We start from the raw sequence: 18508 nt of genomic DNA on the forward strand, positions 1-18508 counted from the left end.
TCATAGACATTTGAAAAAGTATAGCCTTCGCTCGGCACAGTTTTTATCACCTTTATGTTTGAGATCACTGTTGGTTTGTAGAAGCGAGAGGGCTGAGTAGGCGGTTAGCCACTACTTATCATTGTACTTCTGTTTTATTATTATTATTATTATTGTTGTATTTATTGGGCACAGACGTAGCTTGGAGAATCAAATGAGCTCTTTACAGAGGTATACACCAATACACATACATAACTGAGTGCTTTACAGATGTGTACAACATTACAGATGCATAATGGAGTACTTTTCAGTTGTAATAACAGAACAGATATAGAGCGGGGGTAGGATACAGAGGGGGACATAGGAGGGTTACAGCTGTACTAGGTGGCAGGGAGGAGAGGGGCAGGCGGCGTCTAGCGAGTTGGGTGGCGTTAGGGGAGACGTGATGGGCTAGGTGTTGAGGAGAGATTCCTTGAAAAGGTGGGTCTTAAGTTCTTTTCTGAATTTCTGGAGCGTTGGGGCGAGTCAGATGCCGACGGGGAGGAGGTTCCATAGTCATGAGGCATAGGCAGAGAATTCTTGTTTTCTAGTCCTTTCCTTTTTGCAGCAGCGGATTTCAAGTCTGCGCGTGTACTGTCTTCTGGTGGTGCACTGTCTGCCGGAGATGCAGAGTTTCTCCGCGAGGTAGCTGGGTGAATTGAGGGCGTCTGCCTTATGGCTGATGCAGCAACAGTTGAAAGTGATTTCTGCGTGCAATGGGAGCCAGTGAAAGTCAATGAAGGCCGGGGTGATGTGGTCTTATCTGTGTAGACCCTTGATGAGGGTAAAGCAGAAGTCATTTTGTCAGAACCCCTTCTGTGGAAGAAGCGTGTCCCCTTCTAGCAAGAGTCTTTCTGATTTGTTACTAAGCTGTTAATCCAGTGGAATGACATGCCACTCCATGTTCTTACACTCATTTTTTAACTTGTAAAGCAGAAGCAAAACAAGTTATTCTCCAGCATTGGATCTTTCATGGATTCACATGCTTTTTAATATTCCCCACCATCAGGCTGGGAATTGTCTGCAACAAACGCTGTATACTTGAAATTTTGAAAGTGCTTGTCACTTTAGTGCTTTATTAACTTAAGTGCTCTATTAGTCATTTTGGGTTATATTGCTCACAGCCAATTAGACAGGTCCCCTTAGCTCCAACCCTGGAGGCCATCTTCATGCCTTTTACCGCACCTTAAGTGATGGGAGTGCTCAAGACTTTTCTCTTCTAAAAATTCAATGATATTTTTCTATTTTTGCAACTTCTTTCCATCTAATCTTTCAGTTTGGTGCTGCTTTTCTTCTCACCCATGGCAGTGAGGTTTTGGCCCATTCCATTACTTCCAGAGTTTCAATCTTCCATCTGAGGCTTTCAGGAGTCCGTGGAGATGCTGGACGCGAGCATGAAAAGCCTATTCAAGGCCTGCTTGGCATGCAACCTGAAGAACATTTACATTGAAGATCTTCCTGGTCTTTACCCGGACCACGACTTCACCAGCTGTGTGATCTGTCAGTCGTTCTCATCCAAGACCTGCAAGGACCACCACTGCAGGTTAGTGGCCTGGTTGGGTGAAGTTGCCGGGGTCTCGGACTCTGCCTCTGTCTGTAGTTATGCCTCTTCCAGGCACAGCTGACCCCTAGAGCACACTCCCTTTTCCGAGAGGTTGAGGATCCACAAAAAACCTTCTTAGGGAAGAAGGCAAAAAAGGGACATGGATCACACGCTCGGGTTTCTCCCTCATCGACAGTGTCGTTGTCTCCATCTATGCCTACGATCAATAATTGACCCCTTCGGTGCCCAGAGCGCCTTCGTCGACAGCTTTGTCGTAGAAGCACTCTTCAGAAAGGCGGTGCTTGTCCACAACTACAGTTCCTTCAATGGCATCATTGTCGACAACTCAGTCACCCTAAATTCTTTGACAATGACAAAGTCCTCTTCCATGATGACCATTACCCTGTTGACGACTCCATCGACCACCTCGTCGAAGACCAAGCCAACTAAGTCGATGATGAAGACTGCTACGTCCGTCCCATCAACCATGTCATCAATGACAAAGGTTTCTCAATAACTTCTTCTTTACCATCCAGACCTATGCCATCACCAAGCATGTCTGCATCATTGATGTCTCCTGTTCACACACCCTAGGTCTCCACATTCCCAAGTGGTGTTGCTGTGGACAGGGATGCTCTATCCACAAATTCTTATCTTCCAAGCCTAACTCGTGCTCAGACACTGTTTTCATTGGCTCCTTACGTACAGTCTGCCGTTCCATCTCCATCCATGGCTCCGCCTGAGCAAATACTGCAGCAGCTGGGTGCGGATTCAGAGGTTGTGTCCTCTGAAGAAGAAGAGAAGGTGGAAAAGGTGACTCCTGTTGCTAACATTCCTCCTCCAGCTCCTCCAAAGCAAGGGCTTCCTCTACCACAAGGACCTGCTCATCTATCTCCAGTGACAACCGCCCCGATCGGCATGCCTTCTGGCTCAAGAGATTTCGATGAATATATTATCCGCACTACAAACACTTGTTTCGGAGCTCCAACAGCGGCTCCAGTTGCCTGCTCAAAAATAACCTTGTGAGTTTCCTGTTAGGGAAGGCCTGGCTCCTCCTCCACCTCTCAAACCTCTTCCAGAAGCTCCACTTTTATCACCAGTCATCCTCACAGATACAGACACAGACTATCCGACAGATGGTTCTCCATGCGCGCAATCTACAGACGAGTTTGAAGATCAGGTATCTGGTTACGGTGAGCCAGCAGACCTACCACCAAGAGACTTGTCCCCGGATGAGATTGGCTCTCTCCATGCCCTTATGTCAACATCTGCAAAACCTTTTGATCTTCTACCCAAGGGACAGATAAAGGAACGATTCCTCTACAAACTGCGTGAATCTGCCAGAAAATCACTGGTGGCCATTCCAATACTAGAGGATATGTGGGAGATGCCCTCCTACTGAAGAGGAACCAATTTTCAGCGCCCTCTAATAAGAATTGCATTGAGAAAAAAAAAAAGTCTTCGAAACAGCACCCAAGTGCCTGTGCACGCAACCTTGCCCAGACTCAATTGTCTCTGCAGCTGCCCGTAAGCGTTCTGCCAATCCTTCCTCTGCCTGTATGGTGCCTCCAGACAAAGAGGGCAAACAGCTAGACACCTTTGGCAAGAGAGTCATCACTACAGCCGCAACAGCCATCAAGGCGGCTAACTAACTTGCAATCCTCTCCCGCTACCACTGTGAACTCTGGTTCAAACTAGGGCCAATACTAGATTTTCTCCTCGATAACTAGCGGAATGAAGCGCTTTAACTGCTACATGAGGGGAAAGCAGCATCAGATCATGCCATCTCCATTGCCGCAGACATAGCAGATACAGGATTCCGCCAGATGGGCAAAGGGTGGTTGAAGGCCACACATTTATGGCCGTAGGTGCACTTAAAGGTGGTTAATATGCCTTTTGACGGTACCGACCTATGCGGAAAGAAGATCGACGGGAACCAACATGGCATCAAGGCCGACACTGAAACACTCTACAACAATGCCACAAGTCCTTTTACTCTGGTAAAGCAAGGTTTTCAAGGACTTTGAAAGACTACAGGTCCTCCTACTGTCCAGAAACATCCCGCACTGGCCGCACCCAACCCTATAGATGAATCCAGCAATGACGCAGAACTTCCTCCAAAAGTCGAGTCAGCAGACCTGACCATGCCACCACCCCTAACCCTCCAATTCAACACCCCCATGAGGGGTAGGAGGGGGGCCGCGGTGTTGCCAGCTTAGTTGCACAGTGGAAGAACATCACCACCAACAAATTGGGGCAGTCCATCATTCAACAGGGCCTTACCCTGGAGTTCATTGGAAAATGTGCTCCCTTTTCTCCCATCCCAAAGGTGGAAAAACATTAATTCTTACTTCCAGGGCACCTCCGTGTACTCTAGATACTTTCTGGGGTATTGTACGAAATTACAGAGGGCAAAAAGTCTGAAGCCCAAAAGTCTGACCCCTATTTGTTTGAATATGTATATGTGGGGGGAGTTAAAGTTAATAAAAATGTATATGGACTTTTGAGACTCAGACTTTTGGATTCAGTCATTTCACATAGATCCCTTTCTGGTGAAGAAAAAGTCTGGATGACCTATACTAGAATCCAAGAGGCTAAACAAATTCCTCAAGCCTCAAAAGTCCTGCATGGTGATGTTGCAACACCTCCTGGACCAGCTGAAAGATGGAGATTTCACCTCTAGACCTAGATGCTTACTTTCACATCCCCATTCATCTACATCACAGGCGTTTCTTCCGATTTCAAGTCCAAGGCATGCACTACCAATTCAAGGCCTTGCCCTTTGGGTTGAAGTCAGCTTCAAGTGCGTTCGCAAAGTGCCTGGCTCCAGTGGGTGCCCACCTCCATCGTTCAGCCATCCACGTTTATCCAGATATAGACGACTAGTTGGTGCGCGCTGAATCTCTACCACCAGCAACGCAACAACCGAGGATACAATCCAGTGCCTTACATCTCTTGGGTTTGTATTTTATTTGTATTTATACCGCGCATTCTCCAAAGCGCATTACAATGAAAAGGAACACAAGAATGGCACCATCAATCAATGAAGGTATGAGAGGCAAATTTCCACTGATCACAAGGTAGAAGACAGGAATAAAAGATGAGATTTTAAACAGGTGTGAAAAGGACAGTGGGTATGGGAAGAACAATTTGGAAGAGGGAGAGAATTTCAATGTAGTGGAAGAGAAAAAGAGCAAAATAGACAAGATGCACAAGGACGTTTGGGGACAACTAGACGATAAGTGGACTGAGAACAGAGGATACGGGTAGGTAAGCATCAAGAAATAAGGGAAGCAAGATAAGGGGGAGCGAGACCATGGAGACATTTGAAAACAATAGAAAGAAAATGAAACAGAAGACAGGACTCAAAAAAGAATACCGGTCGTAAAAAGAGCAGATGAAATAGAGGATCGGGGGTAGAGGATCGTGGAAAGTCCAAAAAGTAGACATATGGCAGAGTTATAAATAGCGTGGAGAGGGGCCAGACGAGCAGCAGGCAGACCAATCAGGAGAGAAGAACAGTAATCAATACGAATACGAGAAAATAATGGAGAAACGATTGTTTGGTAGCATTAAAAAAAAGAAAAGGGCGAGCACATCGAAGATTAAACAAAAGGTACCAACAGTTAGGAGCAGTAAGAGAGATATGAGAAGAGTAACAGTTAGAAGAGTCAAAGACCACCCCTATGTTCCGAGCAGAAGGAGGAAAAGGAAGCTGATAGGCGGGAAAGAAGAGAAGAACGAGCCGGAAATGGGGAAGAGAAAGTATAAGATTGAGGTGGAGGAAGTGAGAGTTCCTCCACTACTGGACAGAGAAGAGACAAGCGGAAACTCTACAGTGGAGAGATGAGAAAATTCAGAAAAAGAAAAGAAGATTTGCGAGTCATCAGCATAAAAATGACAGCAAAGATTGAATGAAGAGATGAGAGAAGATAGAGGAATGGTGTATAATACAAATAGGAGGGGACCAAGGACAGAGCCTGGGGGAACCCCATAAAGAAGAGTGTGCAGGGGAGAGAGCTGGTCTCCCAGGACACAGAATAAGAGTAACCAGAAAGATAGGAGTTTGAACCAAGCAAGAGCAGAGCCAGAAATACCCAGGGAGTAAAGAGTTGATATCAAAATGAGGTGATGGACAGTATCAAAAGCCGCAGAGGGGTCAAGTAAAATCAAGATGGAAAAAAGTTTTTTCTGTTAGACGGAGAGAATAGCATCAGAAATGTGTAAATGTTCCGGTTCAGTCGAGCGAGCGGGCCTAAAGCAAGATTGAAGCGGGGGAAGGAGAGAATGATGATGAAGATAAGATAGAATTTGCGAATAAACAATCTGCTGCCAATGTTTAGAAATGAAAGGAAGCAGTGAAATTGGTCTGAAGTTAACTCGAATAGATGGGTTTTTATATGATAGGAATAACAGATGCATGTTTAAAAAACCAATGAAGATAGAAGAAGAAAAGGAAAAATGAACATGAATAGTAAGGTAAGGAAGAATCTGAGGAGAGACTAATGGGATCAATTTGAATGGTGGAGAGGCAGTAGGGTGAGCATGAGTAAGGAAATGAGCAGTGTCAGTGAGTGGCGAAAACACAGTAAATGAAGGAGAAGGTGAAGACGAGAGAGGACGGGGGAGCAAGCGGAAAAGAGGACGACGGAAAAGAAGCACCAAGATTAGAGACTTTAGTAGTGAAGTAGTCTGCAAGATCTGAAGCAGAGAGAGAAGAAGAATGCAAGGGGTCTGGTGGACGATGAGAAAGAATGTTATTAAGAAGCTAATACAAACAACAGGGATGGTGAGAAAGAGAAAGAGTTAAAGAAGAGAAGTATTGTTTTTTGCTCACAAGAAGAAGAGAATCCTGGGAAGAGTGAACGGTAGACAATAGTTCAAGAACAAGAAGGGATTGAGACTTTTTCCACTTGCGTTCAAGTTTCTAGAGGGAGGAACCGAGAGCAAGAAGAGAATGAGTAAGCCAGGGACAGGGAGGTTTGCTGAAGGAGTAAAAGGCCAGGCACCATAGAAAAAGTCCAAAATGAAGTAAGAGCTGGTTGAAGAGAAGCAAGAGCAAAATCAACAGATAGTGTTGAGAACGAATAAAGAGGAGGAGGGAGAGAAGAAGTCAAAGAAGGCAGAAAGAAAGCCAAGTTGAAAGAAAGACGATCGTAGAAAGGATTTAGTAGAAGGAGGCAGAGGAGTGATAAGAACAGAAAGACAGAAGAAATTGGTCAAAACAGTAGATAGGATAAGAAGAGACTAGAACATTACAAGGAATAGAGGATAAGATGAGATCAATAGAAGAACCTGAGAAATGAGAAAGAGGACAGTCAAGAGCAGATAATTGATATGAATCCAGAAGTGGAAGAAAGGCACAGTGGATTAGTGTGAATAGAATCAAGATATAAGTTAAAGTCAACAAGTAGAAAAAAAAGGAAAAGAAGAAGGAAGAACAGTAGAAAGTAAAATATCAAGATCAGAGATGAACTAAATAATTGGTCAGGGAGGACGGGAGATAATTAAAAAAGACATTGGAAAAGGTTTGACAAAGAGCTGAAGTCATACTCCACAGATGGGAAAGCGAGAGAAGATCCAGTTGCAGTCTGGTGTAACCAAGAGGGTTGAGAAAGAATACCTACCCCTCTGCAACGACCAGATGGTCGAGGGGAATGGAAAAAAATAGAAGTAGGTGAGAAAAGAGAAGCCGGAGTGGTTGTGTTGGTAGGGGAATTCCAAGTTTCAGTAAAATAATGCGAATTAAGATTGAGCCATAGGAATGAGATTTATTACATAAGGACCTGGCATTCCAGATACCAGTAGTAATTGGAGACGTAGGCTGAGACAGAATAGGATTTAAAATTGGATTAAAGGCAGAGCAGGAAAGGGCATGAGACTGGCAGGGAGGTGACAGGAGGTGTGAACTGCAACACTGAAAGCCATAGTTGAATAAGAAAGAAAAGTAAAACAGTCCAATGAAACCCACGACAGGATGGCAGCAATACCAGCTACATCAGTAGATTGAAGAGAGAGAGATAGTGGAAAGTAGACCCAGTGTGAATAGGAGCAAACTGGATATGTCAGCGCCCTTAAATGAGTCGTCCTTTGATGTGCACGCCCACGGGCGAGGTGCCCTGGACTAGTGAAAAAGTAGGACAGCATAAGGCATGTGATCCTTCATGTGACCCTAGTGTCCCCAGCCAAGTGCTGGAAGATGGAGGTGTATCAGACAGGCCAGGCAAGTCAGGCAAGGCTGGGAGCAGCAGAAAGACTGCAGTGACTAGGACCGCAGTGGTGAGCGGAGCCACATCCACCAGCTCCCTTACAGAGGTGACACAGTGTGGGCACAGCAGCAAGATGGCAAGAGCACTGGCACGGGTTCTCAGTGAACTTTGCAAAGTCATCCTTACATCTTGCTCAGAACTCGCTATTCCTGGGCACGCGTCTCAACATTCTTGTGTGTGTCACCACGCCTTCAAAGAAGAGGCTAAAGGTGATACTGAACAAGCTCCAACAGCTATCGGGTCTGCCGATCTTATCAGTCAGCCCCCTCAAGTACCTTGTGGGAATAATGTCCTTGTGCATCCCATTGATCCATCACTGCAGGCTTCAAATGATACCCCTTCAAGAGTTCCTAGATGCCCGTTGGCAGTAAATAACGCGGTCTTGGGAAGGCCAGCTTCGACTTGCGCCATCCTTCTGCCAAGCTCTCCAATTATGGTGGAGTCATCTCAACCTCACTCAGGGAGCCCCCTTTCCTCTTCCAGTGTATCAAGTCACAGTGACCACAGATGGCTCCCTGAAGGGGTCGGAAGCCCACATGGAAGAATTCCATGCCAGAGGGCTGAGGTTATCCAGAGAAAAGGCCATGCACATCAATGTCCTCGAGCTAAGGGCAGTGTTCTGGGCCCTGAAATCGTTTAGACCGCAGCTGCAGAACAAGATGGTTCAACACCACCACCATGTTCTGTATCTGCAAGCAGGTTGGGACTACCTCTCCGATTCTCCCGGAAGAGGTGCAGGCAATGAGGAAACGGGCTATTGAGCACAACCTGTTTCTGATTCCCTTCCATCTACCACAAATCCACAATACTATTGAGGATTCACTCAGCAGGGCTTCATGCCATGAATGGAAACATCACTCAAGCGAAATTCTGTGTCTCTTGTAAAAGTGGGGGTGTCCGGAGATCGACCTGTTGACTACAACGACCAACAGTAAATGCACCAAGTTTGCGGGTCGGTTTCACCAAGAGGGTAGCCTAGAGACAAGTCCACATTCCAATGGGAAGAAATGCTGCTTTACATGTTGCCCCAATCCCTGCGCAACCTTGAGTTCTCACTACACTGAAATGGAGCCGCCACACGATGATCCTGGTAGCCCCAGCCTGGCTGCAGTAAATTTGGCACTTAGACCTTCTTCACCTACCCGCGGCTCCATTCATCAGATTGCCCCCGCTTCCCAACCTACTCTTCAGAGACAGCGGGTCATTGCTACACCATGACCCAGCATCCCTCAACTTGACGCCTGGCTCCTGCAGTCCTAGAATTTGGGAGCATCCCGCTACCTCTAGAATGCAAGAGAATACTTGCCAGGGCAAGAGCAACTTCAACGCTCTCCTGCTACAAAAGCAAGTGGAAACGATTTTCCATGTGGTGTGCTACTCAGCACCTGGATCCATTGCGTGTTCAAGCTGCACCCATTTTGCCATAGCTCCTGTCCTTAGCAAAACATCCTTTTGCGCGTTAGTCTGCAAAGTGCATTTAGCAGCCATTTCACACTACAGGCGTACCGTAGGTCAGCTTTTCCTGTGGTCGCATAGATTAGTTTTGGAATTTCTCAAGGGACTGTTTTGTGTGTTTCCTCCATCTCTAGCTTGGGAAGTCAATGTGGTCCTTTAAAATCAAATGGGCACTCCTTTTAAACCTCTACGCAGAACCCCCTTGAAGTTTCTCTTCTAGAAAACAGCATTCTTGTTAGCCATCACCTCAGCCCGACGAGTGGGCGAACTGGAAGCCCTCTCTGGCAAACCTTCCTACTTGAATTTTCAAAAAATCGAAGGTGGTTCTGAGTACTTATCCTTCATTCATGCCGATGGTTCACTCTGCATTCTACCTTAATGAACTATTGATTTTGTCAGTGTTCTTTGGCTCAATACTAAACTGGGCACCTGGTTGATGCCTTGCTCTGCCCAGGTAGGTACACTTATATAAAAAAAAACACAATTGAGCAAGGTCATGGAGATCTACCTGCTGAAAATAGAGCAAATGAGTCCTGGAATTGTCACCTCACGATTTGGGAGACGCAGAATTGTCAAAAAGTCTGTATACTGCAGTTCAGATTTAATTTAAGTGCAGTCAGTGTCACAATACACTTGAATTTTAGGAGGATAGGATAATCAACATTTAAAACATACACAGTATAGTACCTGAGTTAAATGATTCAAATGGTATGTATTTGAAAAACCAATTTCTTATGTTTGTACATTCTCTAAAGGTTCCTTGGGAAGGAAGCTAGAGAACTTAGTGGAGTCATAATCAGATAATCAGCACATGTGCGTGGAAACAATCAAAAGTTGAACAGTTAGACTCCTGTACGTGGGCAAAAGCATGAGAGCAGTGAAAACGAGAATTTGTGAGCATCGATCTTGTATAAAAAAAACAAGGTCTACAAACAAACACCTATGGGGATGTAAGAGGATTATGAGCCATCTTCTTGGCACATCCTCTATACATTTTAGGCGAAGCCTAGAACAACAAACAAAACAGTGCCAAGGGGCTTGATTTGTTCCCTTTACAATTGGTGTCCCGATGCTTGCAGCATTAATCACCAGTTACTGATCAGATTCCAAACAAATTTCCAAAAATATATATCATTTATTAGTTTTCATCATCTTTAAAAAACTTTGTTTGTTCACAGTCAACTTTAAAAGCTTCAACAACCAGACAATTGGTATAAAGTGCAAATGCTAATATCATGTACCTCTTCACGATTGGAGTTAAAATAGCAGAATAAATAGAAAAAATATACAATAATCACCACAGATACCACAAAATAATAAACAGTGTGAAAACCAGGAGTGAATAAAGATTGAGATCACTCTGGGGTAGTGTTGTGCAAATGTCACCAAAATCAACCTAATCACTCACTACATTCGTTCTAATTCAAATTCAGACATACTCATTCATTCATTCATCACTTTCCCAACATGTTTCTTTATGAACGTGTGTGTAAAAAAACAAGGTGCCGGACAAACCCTTGGTTGAACAATACATTTAAAAAAAACACACACCAACATGGAAATGAAGTGGTTTGTAATTCAGAAAGTGACCACCACGAAAAGAGGTGGCGACATTGACAGAACTCTCACCCAACTAGAACAGAAATGGGTCCACAAACTACGTACTGTGAAAGAAGGCCTAAACATTACCGAGTGGAAGCACTTCTTATAAGATGATGTACAATGTCTGCCTCTCATGTATGATGTAAACTGAATTTCATAAAAATTTTGAATTTTAGTGTCCATTGACACACCGAGGGGGCCCATACATTATGAAATAATATGATATACGTGCATCTCGTACTTACAATATGACAATGTTGAAACCTGATTTTGTTTGAGTCACGGTGGCTATGTATTTTTCACACCAAATAGCTCCGCTTAAACCGTGCCATAATGAAACACACTACAAGATGGTGGCACCATACATGTTTGTAACCCCATTTTGTATGAGACATGGTGGCCATGTATTTACACCATAGCTCCTCTTAAACCGTGCCATGATGAAACACACTACAAGATGTTGGCACCATATAAATGTTTGCACCCCACCTATACATCATCAGAATGTTCAAACACGGTGACTGGTTATGCATACATCCTCCGCACTCTGACTCATGATACATACCACAGATTGTCATACGTGCGCATCTTATATGCGGGACCCTTGTCTGCGTTACGCCTGTTCACATCAAGGCGACACAAACAGTAATTATCGCTGGATTGTGTTGCCGCACTCTTGTGCGTGGTATACACATTCCGACTTTAATTATTTCAAGCAACATAAGTCCAGTCTTGACACTGGCACTTGCCCAGACTGCTTCCCACTACAGCCTTCCAAAATGGCTGCCGTGTATATAAACATAACCGTTTCCACGGTAACGGCACGCACTAGAAGCCGCGCTGAAGCAGACACACCGCACCGCCGGCAGCTTTCTTATAGCGGTCCCCGGATCTCCCATGGGAGGTAAGTTCAGACAGGCGCTATTACGCTTATGGTCTGCACCCCCCTCCCCGCACACGCACCTCACGCCTATTTACACTGTGAGGGCACAGTGTGGGATGCCTTTATTCGTATCTGGGACCCACTGCGCATGTCGCGCTGATGCATTCTATGATATATGCCATCCCCTTAGCACACGGCATCCATTTCTTCTGCCATGCACCTCGAGGGCACTATTACCAACACCAGCCTTTCACTTCTCCCTAGTGGGTGACGCATCCTGTGGTCCACCTACACAGGCAGCACTATCACCTTTGTAGCGCCACACACTCCACTGATTGCCCTTCGAGTCATCGATTGGGTATGAACACTTTTTCTCAGCTTGAGTACACGGCACCACCTCACTCACCACCAAGGTTGACACCGTTGGTTCTCCATTGAGTCCTTTCCTTTTTGTGTACCCGCAGCGAGGATTCCATTTTGGCCGCTCCTTGCACACTTACCGCAGCCTGTGTTTAGAAATTGTCCATTCAACAGGCCTCTAGAGGTAAGATACTGGTCCTAGAACACCTAATTATTAAATTATGGCAAGACACAGCCTAATTGGCCATTCCTTGATCTCCTTTTGACAGTAGTGACCGCGTTTCAGAAGATGAATGCTCCCTCTCTTCTCAGTGTACACGGCCACTAAGACGCCTTGAGCCAATGTGCTCTCCAGATCCGGTAAGCACCGGCATCCACTTGTTTCCTACCTGTATTTACTTACATCTTTACTGCTAGACTATTTTGAATCAACTGACTCCTGACATACTCTCTGTCTGTTTACTCCAACAGACCACATAGGATACGCCACCGGTAAGAAACTCCCGACCTAATGAAGGCCTACACCACCATAGCTCACCTAGCTTATCATAAAATGGCCGAAAAACTGTTGTGTTGACTTGTTGTCTATGTTGTTGTTCAACTCTTGACTGTTTCCACACAAATGTGCTGATTATCTGATTATGACCCCACTAAATCGTGAGGTGACAATTTCAGGACTCAGTTGCTCTATTTTCAGCAGGTAGATCTCCAGGACCTTGCTCAATTGTGTTTTTTGATATAAGTGTTCTTTGGCTCTCCTTCGTCTCCGGCTAAGTGATCCTTACATTCTCTGGATGCCGCCTGAACCCATAAGTTCTATGTGGCTCGCACAAGGGAGTTCTGATAGTCATCACAATTATTTGTTGCCTTCAGACCTGTGGGTAAGAGCAACTTTGGAAGTCTTCATTGTGAGATTGCTGTCAGCGTGCATTTCCCACTGCCATCGTCTGACCAACAGGCCCCATTCACGGAAGAACAAGAGCACACTTGACGAGAGCTGTGGCTTCTACTTAGGCATTCCTGTCCAGTTGTCCCCCTGATTAACATCTGCAGGGCAGCCACGTGGAGGTCTGTGCATATCTCCATGAGGTTCTACTGCATCGATAGCGATTCCAGGGAGGAGTCCCGAGTCGGCCTGGCAGTGCTTCATGACCTGTTTGCTTATGGTGACTTCTCCAGAGGTGAGTTGGTTACTTCTGTTACGCTTGCCTTCACCCGGTTGTTTGTATGTACTGCTGTATAATTTTATTCAAGAGCATGTGAATCCATGAAATATGCAACACTGAAGAAGGAATAGGTTACTTACCTGTAACTTCTGTCCTGATCCAACATGTCTCCAATGGAGCTCTAAAGAGACAAGCAGTTTAGAAATGTAGAGGTAAACTGCTTTAATGTTAGAGAATTCCCAGCCTAACGACAGGACATATTTAAGAGCATGTGACTCCATGAAAGATACCAATGCTAGAGAACAGGAGTTAGAGGTAAGTAACTTATTCCTTACTCCATACTTTAAGGGTTCATGTTTTGTTCTTAAGTTAAACAATAAGCAGTTCAAATGGGTCCTGCGTTTTTCCATTCATTATAATGTTCTCATGTGCACATGCATACTTGTACTGATTTTGAGTAATCCCGAAAGCCATAAGGGAGATGTGAAGCAATAAGTCTAAGAAGCCATTGCCTGTATCCTTCTCACTAAGGTGTAATAATTATCTGACCTTTTCTTTAGAAAAGCAGGAATACAGTGTGGCACCTGGCAGCCCCTGGACCAATATGTTGCCGAAAAACAAACTTTCTGGTAGTAAATGAATATTTCCAGAGTAAATGTCCACTAACTAGAACAAATGCTTTGTGCTGTTGTTCACCATATCTAACTTTTGCTCACACCTTGGTCATTTCAATATTTTTTGGGTATTTATCTGTGCATTGTTTTAATCTTTTATTTTGGAAATAGGTATGCAATAGAATGCGTAGTGTTTTAGGGGTTGTAAATCCAATGTGCATGCGCCCTAAACAAAGTGCTGCCTATAGAATATGCATAGGAATGCCCCACCTGCAAGGTACTAATGCTGATGCATGAGGACGAATAATCCACTGCATGCACTAAGGCTGTTAATAGATGCCCTTAGGAGCAACTTTGTTTTTGTTTATAGCAGTCCAATTTACCTTTTCTTTTGCAGTATAAACGAGACCTTTTAGCATCCCGCTTATTTTAGACTGCCGTCCTTAGTTATGTAGAACAGTTTCTTTACAATCCCTATGATAGTGTCTCTTTGGGTCTGACCAGCACACAAAGATATGTCTACATAATACCTTTCTGGTTGGAAGGGTTGTGGCAAAAGACAAACCTCATCAGGAGTCCGGCGGTAACCTGGCAGTAAATACCGTCAGGATACTGCCAGCGCAAATAGCTTTACCGCTACTCGGTCCGGCGCTATTAGCTCCGGATCACGAGTAGCAGTATAGCGGTAAAATCCCATTCCCCATTGGGTCCATTAGACTAAATGGGGTTGGGGACGCAATTACTGCCAGTGGTAATTGCACCCAAAACAGCCGAAAACGGGCGTTAAGGGGACAGTTTTACCTCCAGCAAAAGCTGGAGGTAAACCTCCCACTTACCGCCCGACTCATTTAAGGACTAAGGCCCAACTCCTGATGAGGCCCACACAAATCAGAACTCACCAAGGTCACCACTCGGCACTTTCCATTAGGAAAAAGAATAACGCCATTAGATGACGATTGAATGGGGTGTGGTGCAGGCTAAGACAAATGCTGCTTCTGTAGAGGTTGAAATGGGAGCAAGGAATGAAGGAATGATTGGATTGTGGTCTTCCAATCAACTGCCCATGGCCTGGTGGGGTGGGGCCCTATATGCTAATGTGAGCGTGGGATGAAGCGGCAACAGGTAGTTGCCTGCACCTGATCCCTTATCATGGGCCATTTATGTGTCTACCTCTGTCCCCCTTGCACCCTCCATATCACTTTGAAGCACGTCTAGGACACCTATCTAGTTCTAGCAGAAGAGGATACAGGGATTGTTAGGCCGTTTGGTTATCTGATTACAAGTTCTGTGTTTCTTTTAGAAAAACATTGACAGCGAAGAATTGTGATCAGATTTGACCAACACCCAATTTCCATAGATCTGTACTTGAAATTAAATTATATTAAATGATATTTTATTTATATCGCGCTCGTACACAAGTGTTTCAGAGCACGACCAGGCAAAGGGAGGGGAACAGGGGAGAACAAAAAATAAAATAAAACAGCGATCTTACTAGACACAGTGACATCTAAGAAAGCCAGGTGCATGGAAAAGTGCAGAAGAAAAGGGGAAAGTGCATATAAGGGGGGGGGTTGGGAAGTGCAGAGCAAAGGAGAGAAAAACCGAATAAATATTAAATAAATAAAATAAATAAATTTAGTGCAGCCAGCAAGTAGCAGCTGAAAATTGGTCAGATAAGGTATGCCTTATAAGTGCATAAGAAAAGTGGGATGGGGACGGTATGGGCACAGATACAGAACCCTAGAGCAGAAGGTGGCCTGAGGCAGTGCAGGAAGAGTGGCAGGATGAGCAGGTACTTGGGCCCGAATGACAGAGGGTGGCCAGGTGCATGATGCCAAGACAAGAAACAGATCAGCAGGGGAGAAGGGGGGTAAAGGCAGAGGCAAAGAGGAAGGTCTTGAGATGTTTCCGGAACCGGAGGTGGTTTTCCTCACTTTGTACTTTGGTTTCAAAGATTGGCAAAACCGACAAGGTTACGGAGACCGAAACAGCCGGAACAGAGGGATCCACGGCTGGGAAAGCCTGTTTGGTACCCAGGGCCCGAAGAAAGTCAGAAAGGTTAAGGATAAGTAAAAAGAAACTCTGCTGGAGAACATAGTGGCACTAGCAGAGGGTGCACTAGGGGTGTTGCAGGGTTCCAGAGGGGGGATCTTGGATTCTTAAATACAAAAAGTCATATGACTGGACAAGCAGATTAGGTTGGCAGAGCTAGCAACTACCCCCACAGGGAGGCTGGCCACCTTGCGTAAACCTGCTGTAGCAGGCACCCAAGAGACACCCAGGCCAGTACTTGGGGTGAGGAATGGTCCATATTCCATGGCTGTCCGACCTCTGGGCTGGATGTTGTACCAGCAGTTCCCTCACTGTCCCCGGCAACGGGCGTCCCTGACCAGGCTGACCCGCACAATGTTTCTCATGAGGGCAATACTGTTTCTATAAGCGATGGAGAAGCTATGGCGGGTTATGTATTTTTGTCAAAACACACCTGGAGAGTGTGCAGGTGGCTTTGACAACTCTGATGCCATATATATATTGGCAGTTAAAATCCTCAGGCCGGAACAGGTGGACTTCTTAGTAGTTTTTATAAAAGTCCCCACAAACGGTATGGGAGCAATTGTCTGGGTTGTTGGCTCTTGCCCTGGAGGAGCTTGCTGCCAGGTTCCTTATGGGGAATGTGTGTTTGGTACTGGGAGGTGACTTTAATGCGAAACTGGGGGGTGGGCTGGAAGATAACTTATAACACAGAAGGTGCAGTGGCAGTGATATCCCCTGCCATCAGGGTGGACACTAGGCTGTGTGTGGAAGGGTTGCGTCCGTGACACTATCCTTATGAGTGGCGACTGCGGTCAACAAATGGGTGACTGGGTGGGAACATTCCTGGCAGAGTTACTTTCTCCTCTGCAATGGGTAGCTCAACGATTGATTATTTCTGTGTGCCAGTTGAGCACTGGGGCCTCATAAAAGGGTTTGGGGTGTTGGATAATATCTTTAGTGACCACTTTTGCATCAAACTTGAGATTATGTCAGCCCCACGGGTGGACAGGTTGAGCCAAGTATAGCCCTTGGAAGTATCCCTAGATACCTCCCGGCGTAGGCTTAAATGGAAGGAGGATAAGAAGGACAAATTATTAAGAAAGGCAGTATTATCAAGCTCCCAAGAACTTGAGAATCTGCTGTTGGGGAACCTGGAGAGTGAAAATATACTGGATGAGTTTGGAAGCATGCTGACCCAGCTTTCCCAGGTGTTTTCTTGTGCCCCCCAGGCAAAGGAGGAGGCAAGAGAAAGAGGATGGGGGGGGTGGTTTGATTCTGATTGCACCAGAGCTAGGAACAACCTTCTACTTACTTTGGGCAGTATTGAAACTCCCAAAACTGCCATTTTACGGGTTAGATCCCAACACCAGAAAATTCTGGCCACTAGAAAAAGGGCGGACAAGGAAGGAGCATGGGAAGCTTGGGTGGTGGCTGCAAGGGATAAGGACTCCAAATTATTTTGGGAGATTGCCCAGAGGGGCCCATACTATAAATGTAATATGGACACCCCGGTTAATAATGTTTCTGTCATGGTCATGAAGTCAGGGGCACAGGCATGCAGGGGTTGCATGCACAGGAGACCTGGGTGGACACTGTCCTGGCACATTTGGCGCCAGGCTCATGAACAAAAGTAAACAAGAACATTCATTTAACACCAAAAAACTTTTATTATGGCCATAGCACTTCAGATGCATTAACCTTGAACAATCCATCCATTAAGCAGGATGCATTAACCTTGAACATTCCATCCATTAAGCATTCCCAAGTGTACTCTTGGGTGTGGCTGCTAATGAATTGCCTTCGCACGTGCTCCCTCTCTAGGAGCGCCAGGGTGTGGCTGATAAGCCGGCGCTAATGGGCGTGCCCATGATCTCAGCTATATAAACTGCCTCAATCCTCAAGACAGACGCTTCACGTTATTCTGCACTTGCAAGCAGCATAACGCTCACCGTCACCTAAGGTCAGACTTACCTTTGAAGATCCTGCTTCCTGCCAGCATACTTACCAACTGGGGGAAGCTGTTCTTACCTGTGCATCTCTTCGGCGAACCAAGTATACATCTTTACACTTTCCAGAACGCCGAAATCTTCATCTTGGCACCGCAGCATGACACGCTCCATCATCAACAGCAGCGCCTGCAAGGAAAAACCGAAGACCACGTTAGACATCGACGAAACAGTCAGTTTAAGGTTGCACTTCGCATACTTCGTGCTTTTCCTTAAACCATCACTTACTTGCTGACGAACATTGCGGTAGCATCCATCTTCCATCCGGCCGTGTCTCACAGCTGCATTGAGGTCGCATTTCCATCTAAGGGAAGAAAACAGAAGAGAGACATTATTGCGGGCATAAATAGGTGCAACATATAAAGACATTAAGCAGAACGAACAGCATCACAAGAGCTCAAGAAAGACTTACCAATCATAAGGAGCAGCATAGTCGCAGCTGGACTGAACTAATCCTTATCATGCTTCAGTGAAGGAACTAGATCACATTCGATGCGCCCCTGCCAGAAGTAGCAGGAGGGAGAGCTTATCTTCTATAATTCAGAGGTGAGCTTTATG

General features: G+C 45.4%; 1 protein-coding gene across 14 annotated transcripts in view; it reads left to right on the plus strand.

Moving 5' to 3' along the window:
• DOCK7 (dedicator of cytokinesis 7) overlaps positions 1-18508 on the plus strand; it is a 1498361-nt gene that overhangs the window by 520800 nt on the left and 959053 nt on the right. For 9 of the 14 annotated variants that reach the window (XM_069642017.1, XM_069642019.1, XM_069642018.1 and 6 more), the window contains exon 12: positions 13857-13925. The exons of the other annotated variants lie outside the window; for them this stretch is intronic. In XM_069642017.1, coding sequence (XP_069498118.1) covers positions 13857-13925 — 69 coding nt within the window. The remainder of the gene's footprint in view (positions 1-13856; positions 13926-18508) is intronic. 14 annotated transcript variants of the gene reach the window in all.

This window comes from Ambystoma mexicanum, chromosome 1q, assembly GCF_040938575.1.
Source record: "Ambystoma mexicanum isolate Mex_15411 chromosome 1q, UKY_AmexF1_1, whole genome shotgun sequence".
In the NCBI taxonomy this organism is placed as follows: domain Eukaryota; kingdom Metazoa; phylum Chordata; class Amphibia; order Caudata; family Ambystomatidae; genus Ambystoma; species Ambystoma mexicanum.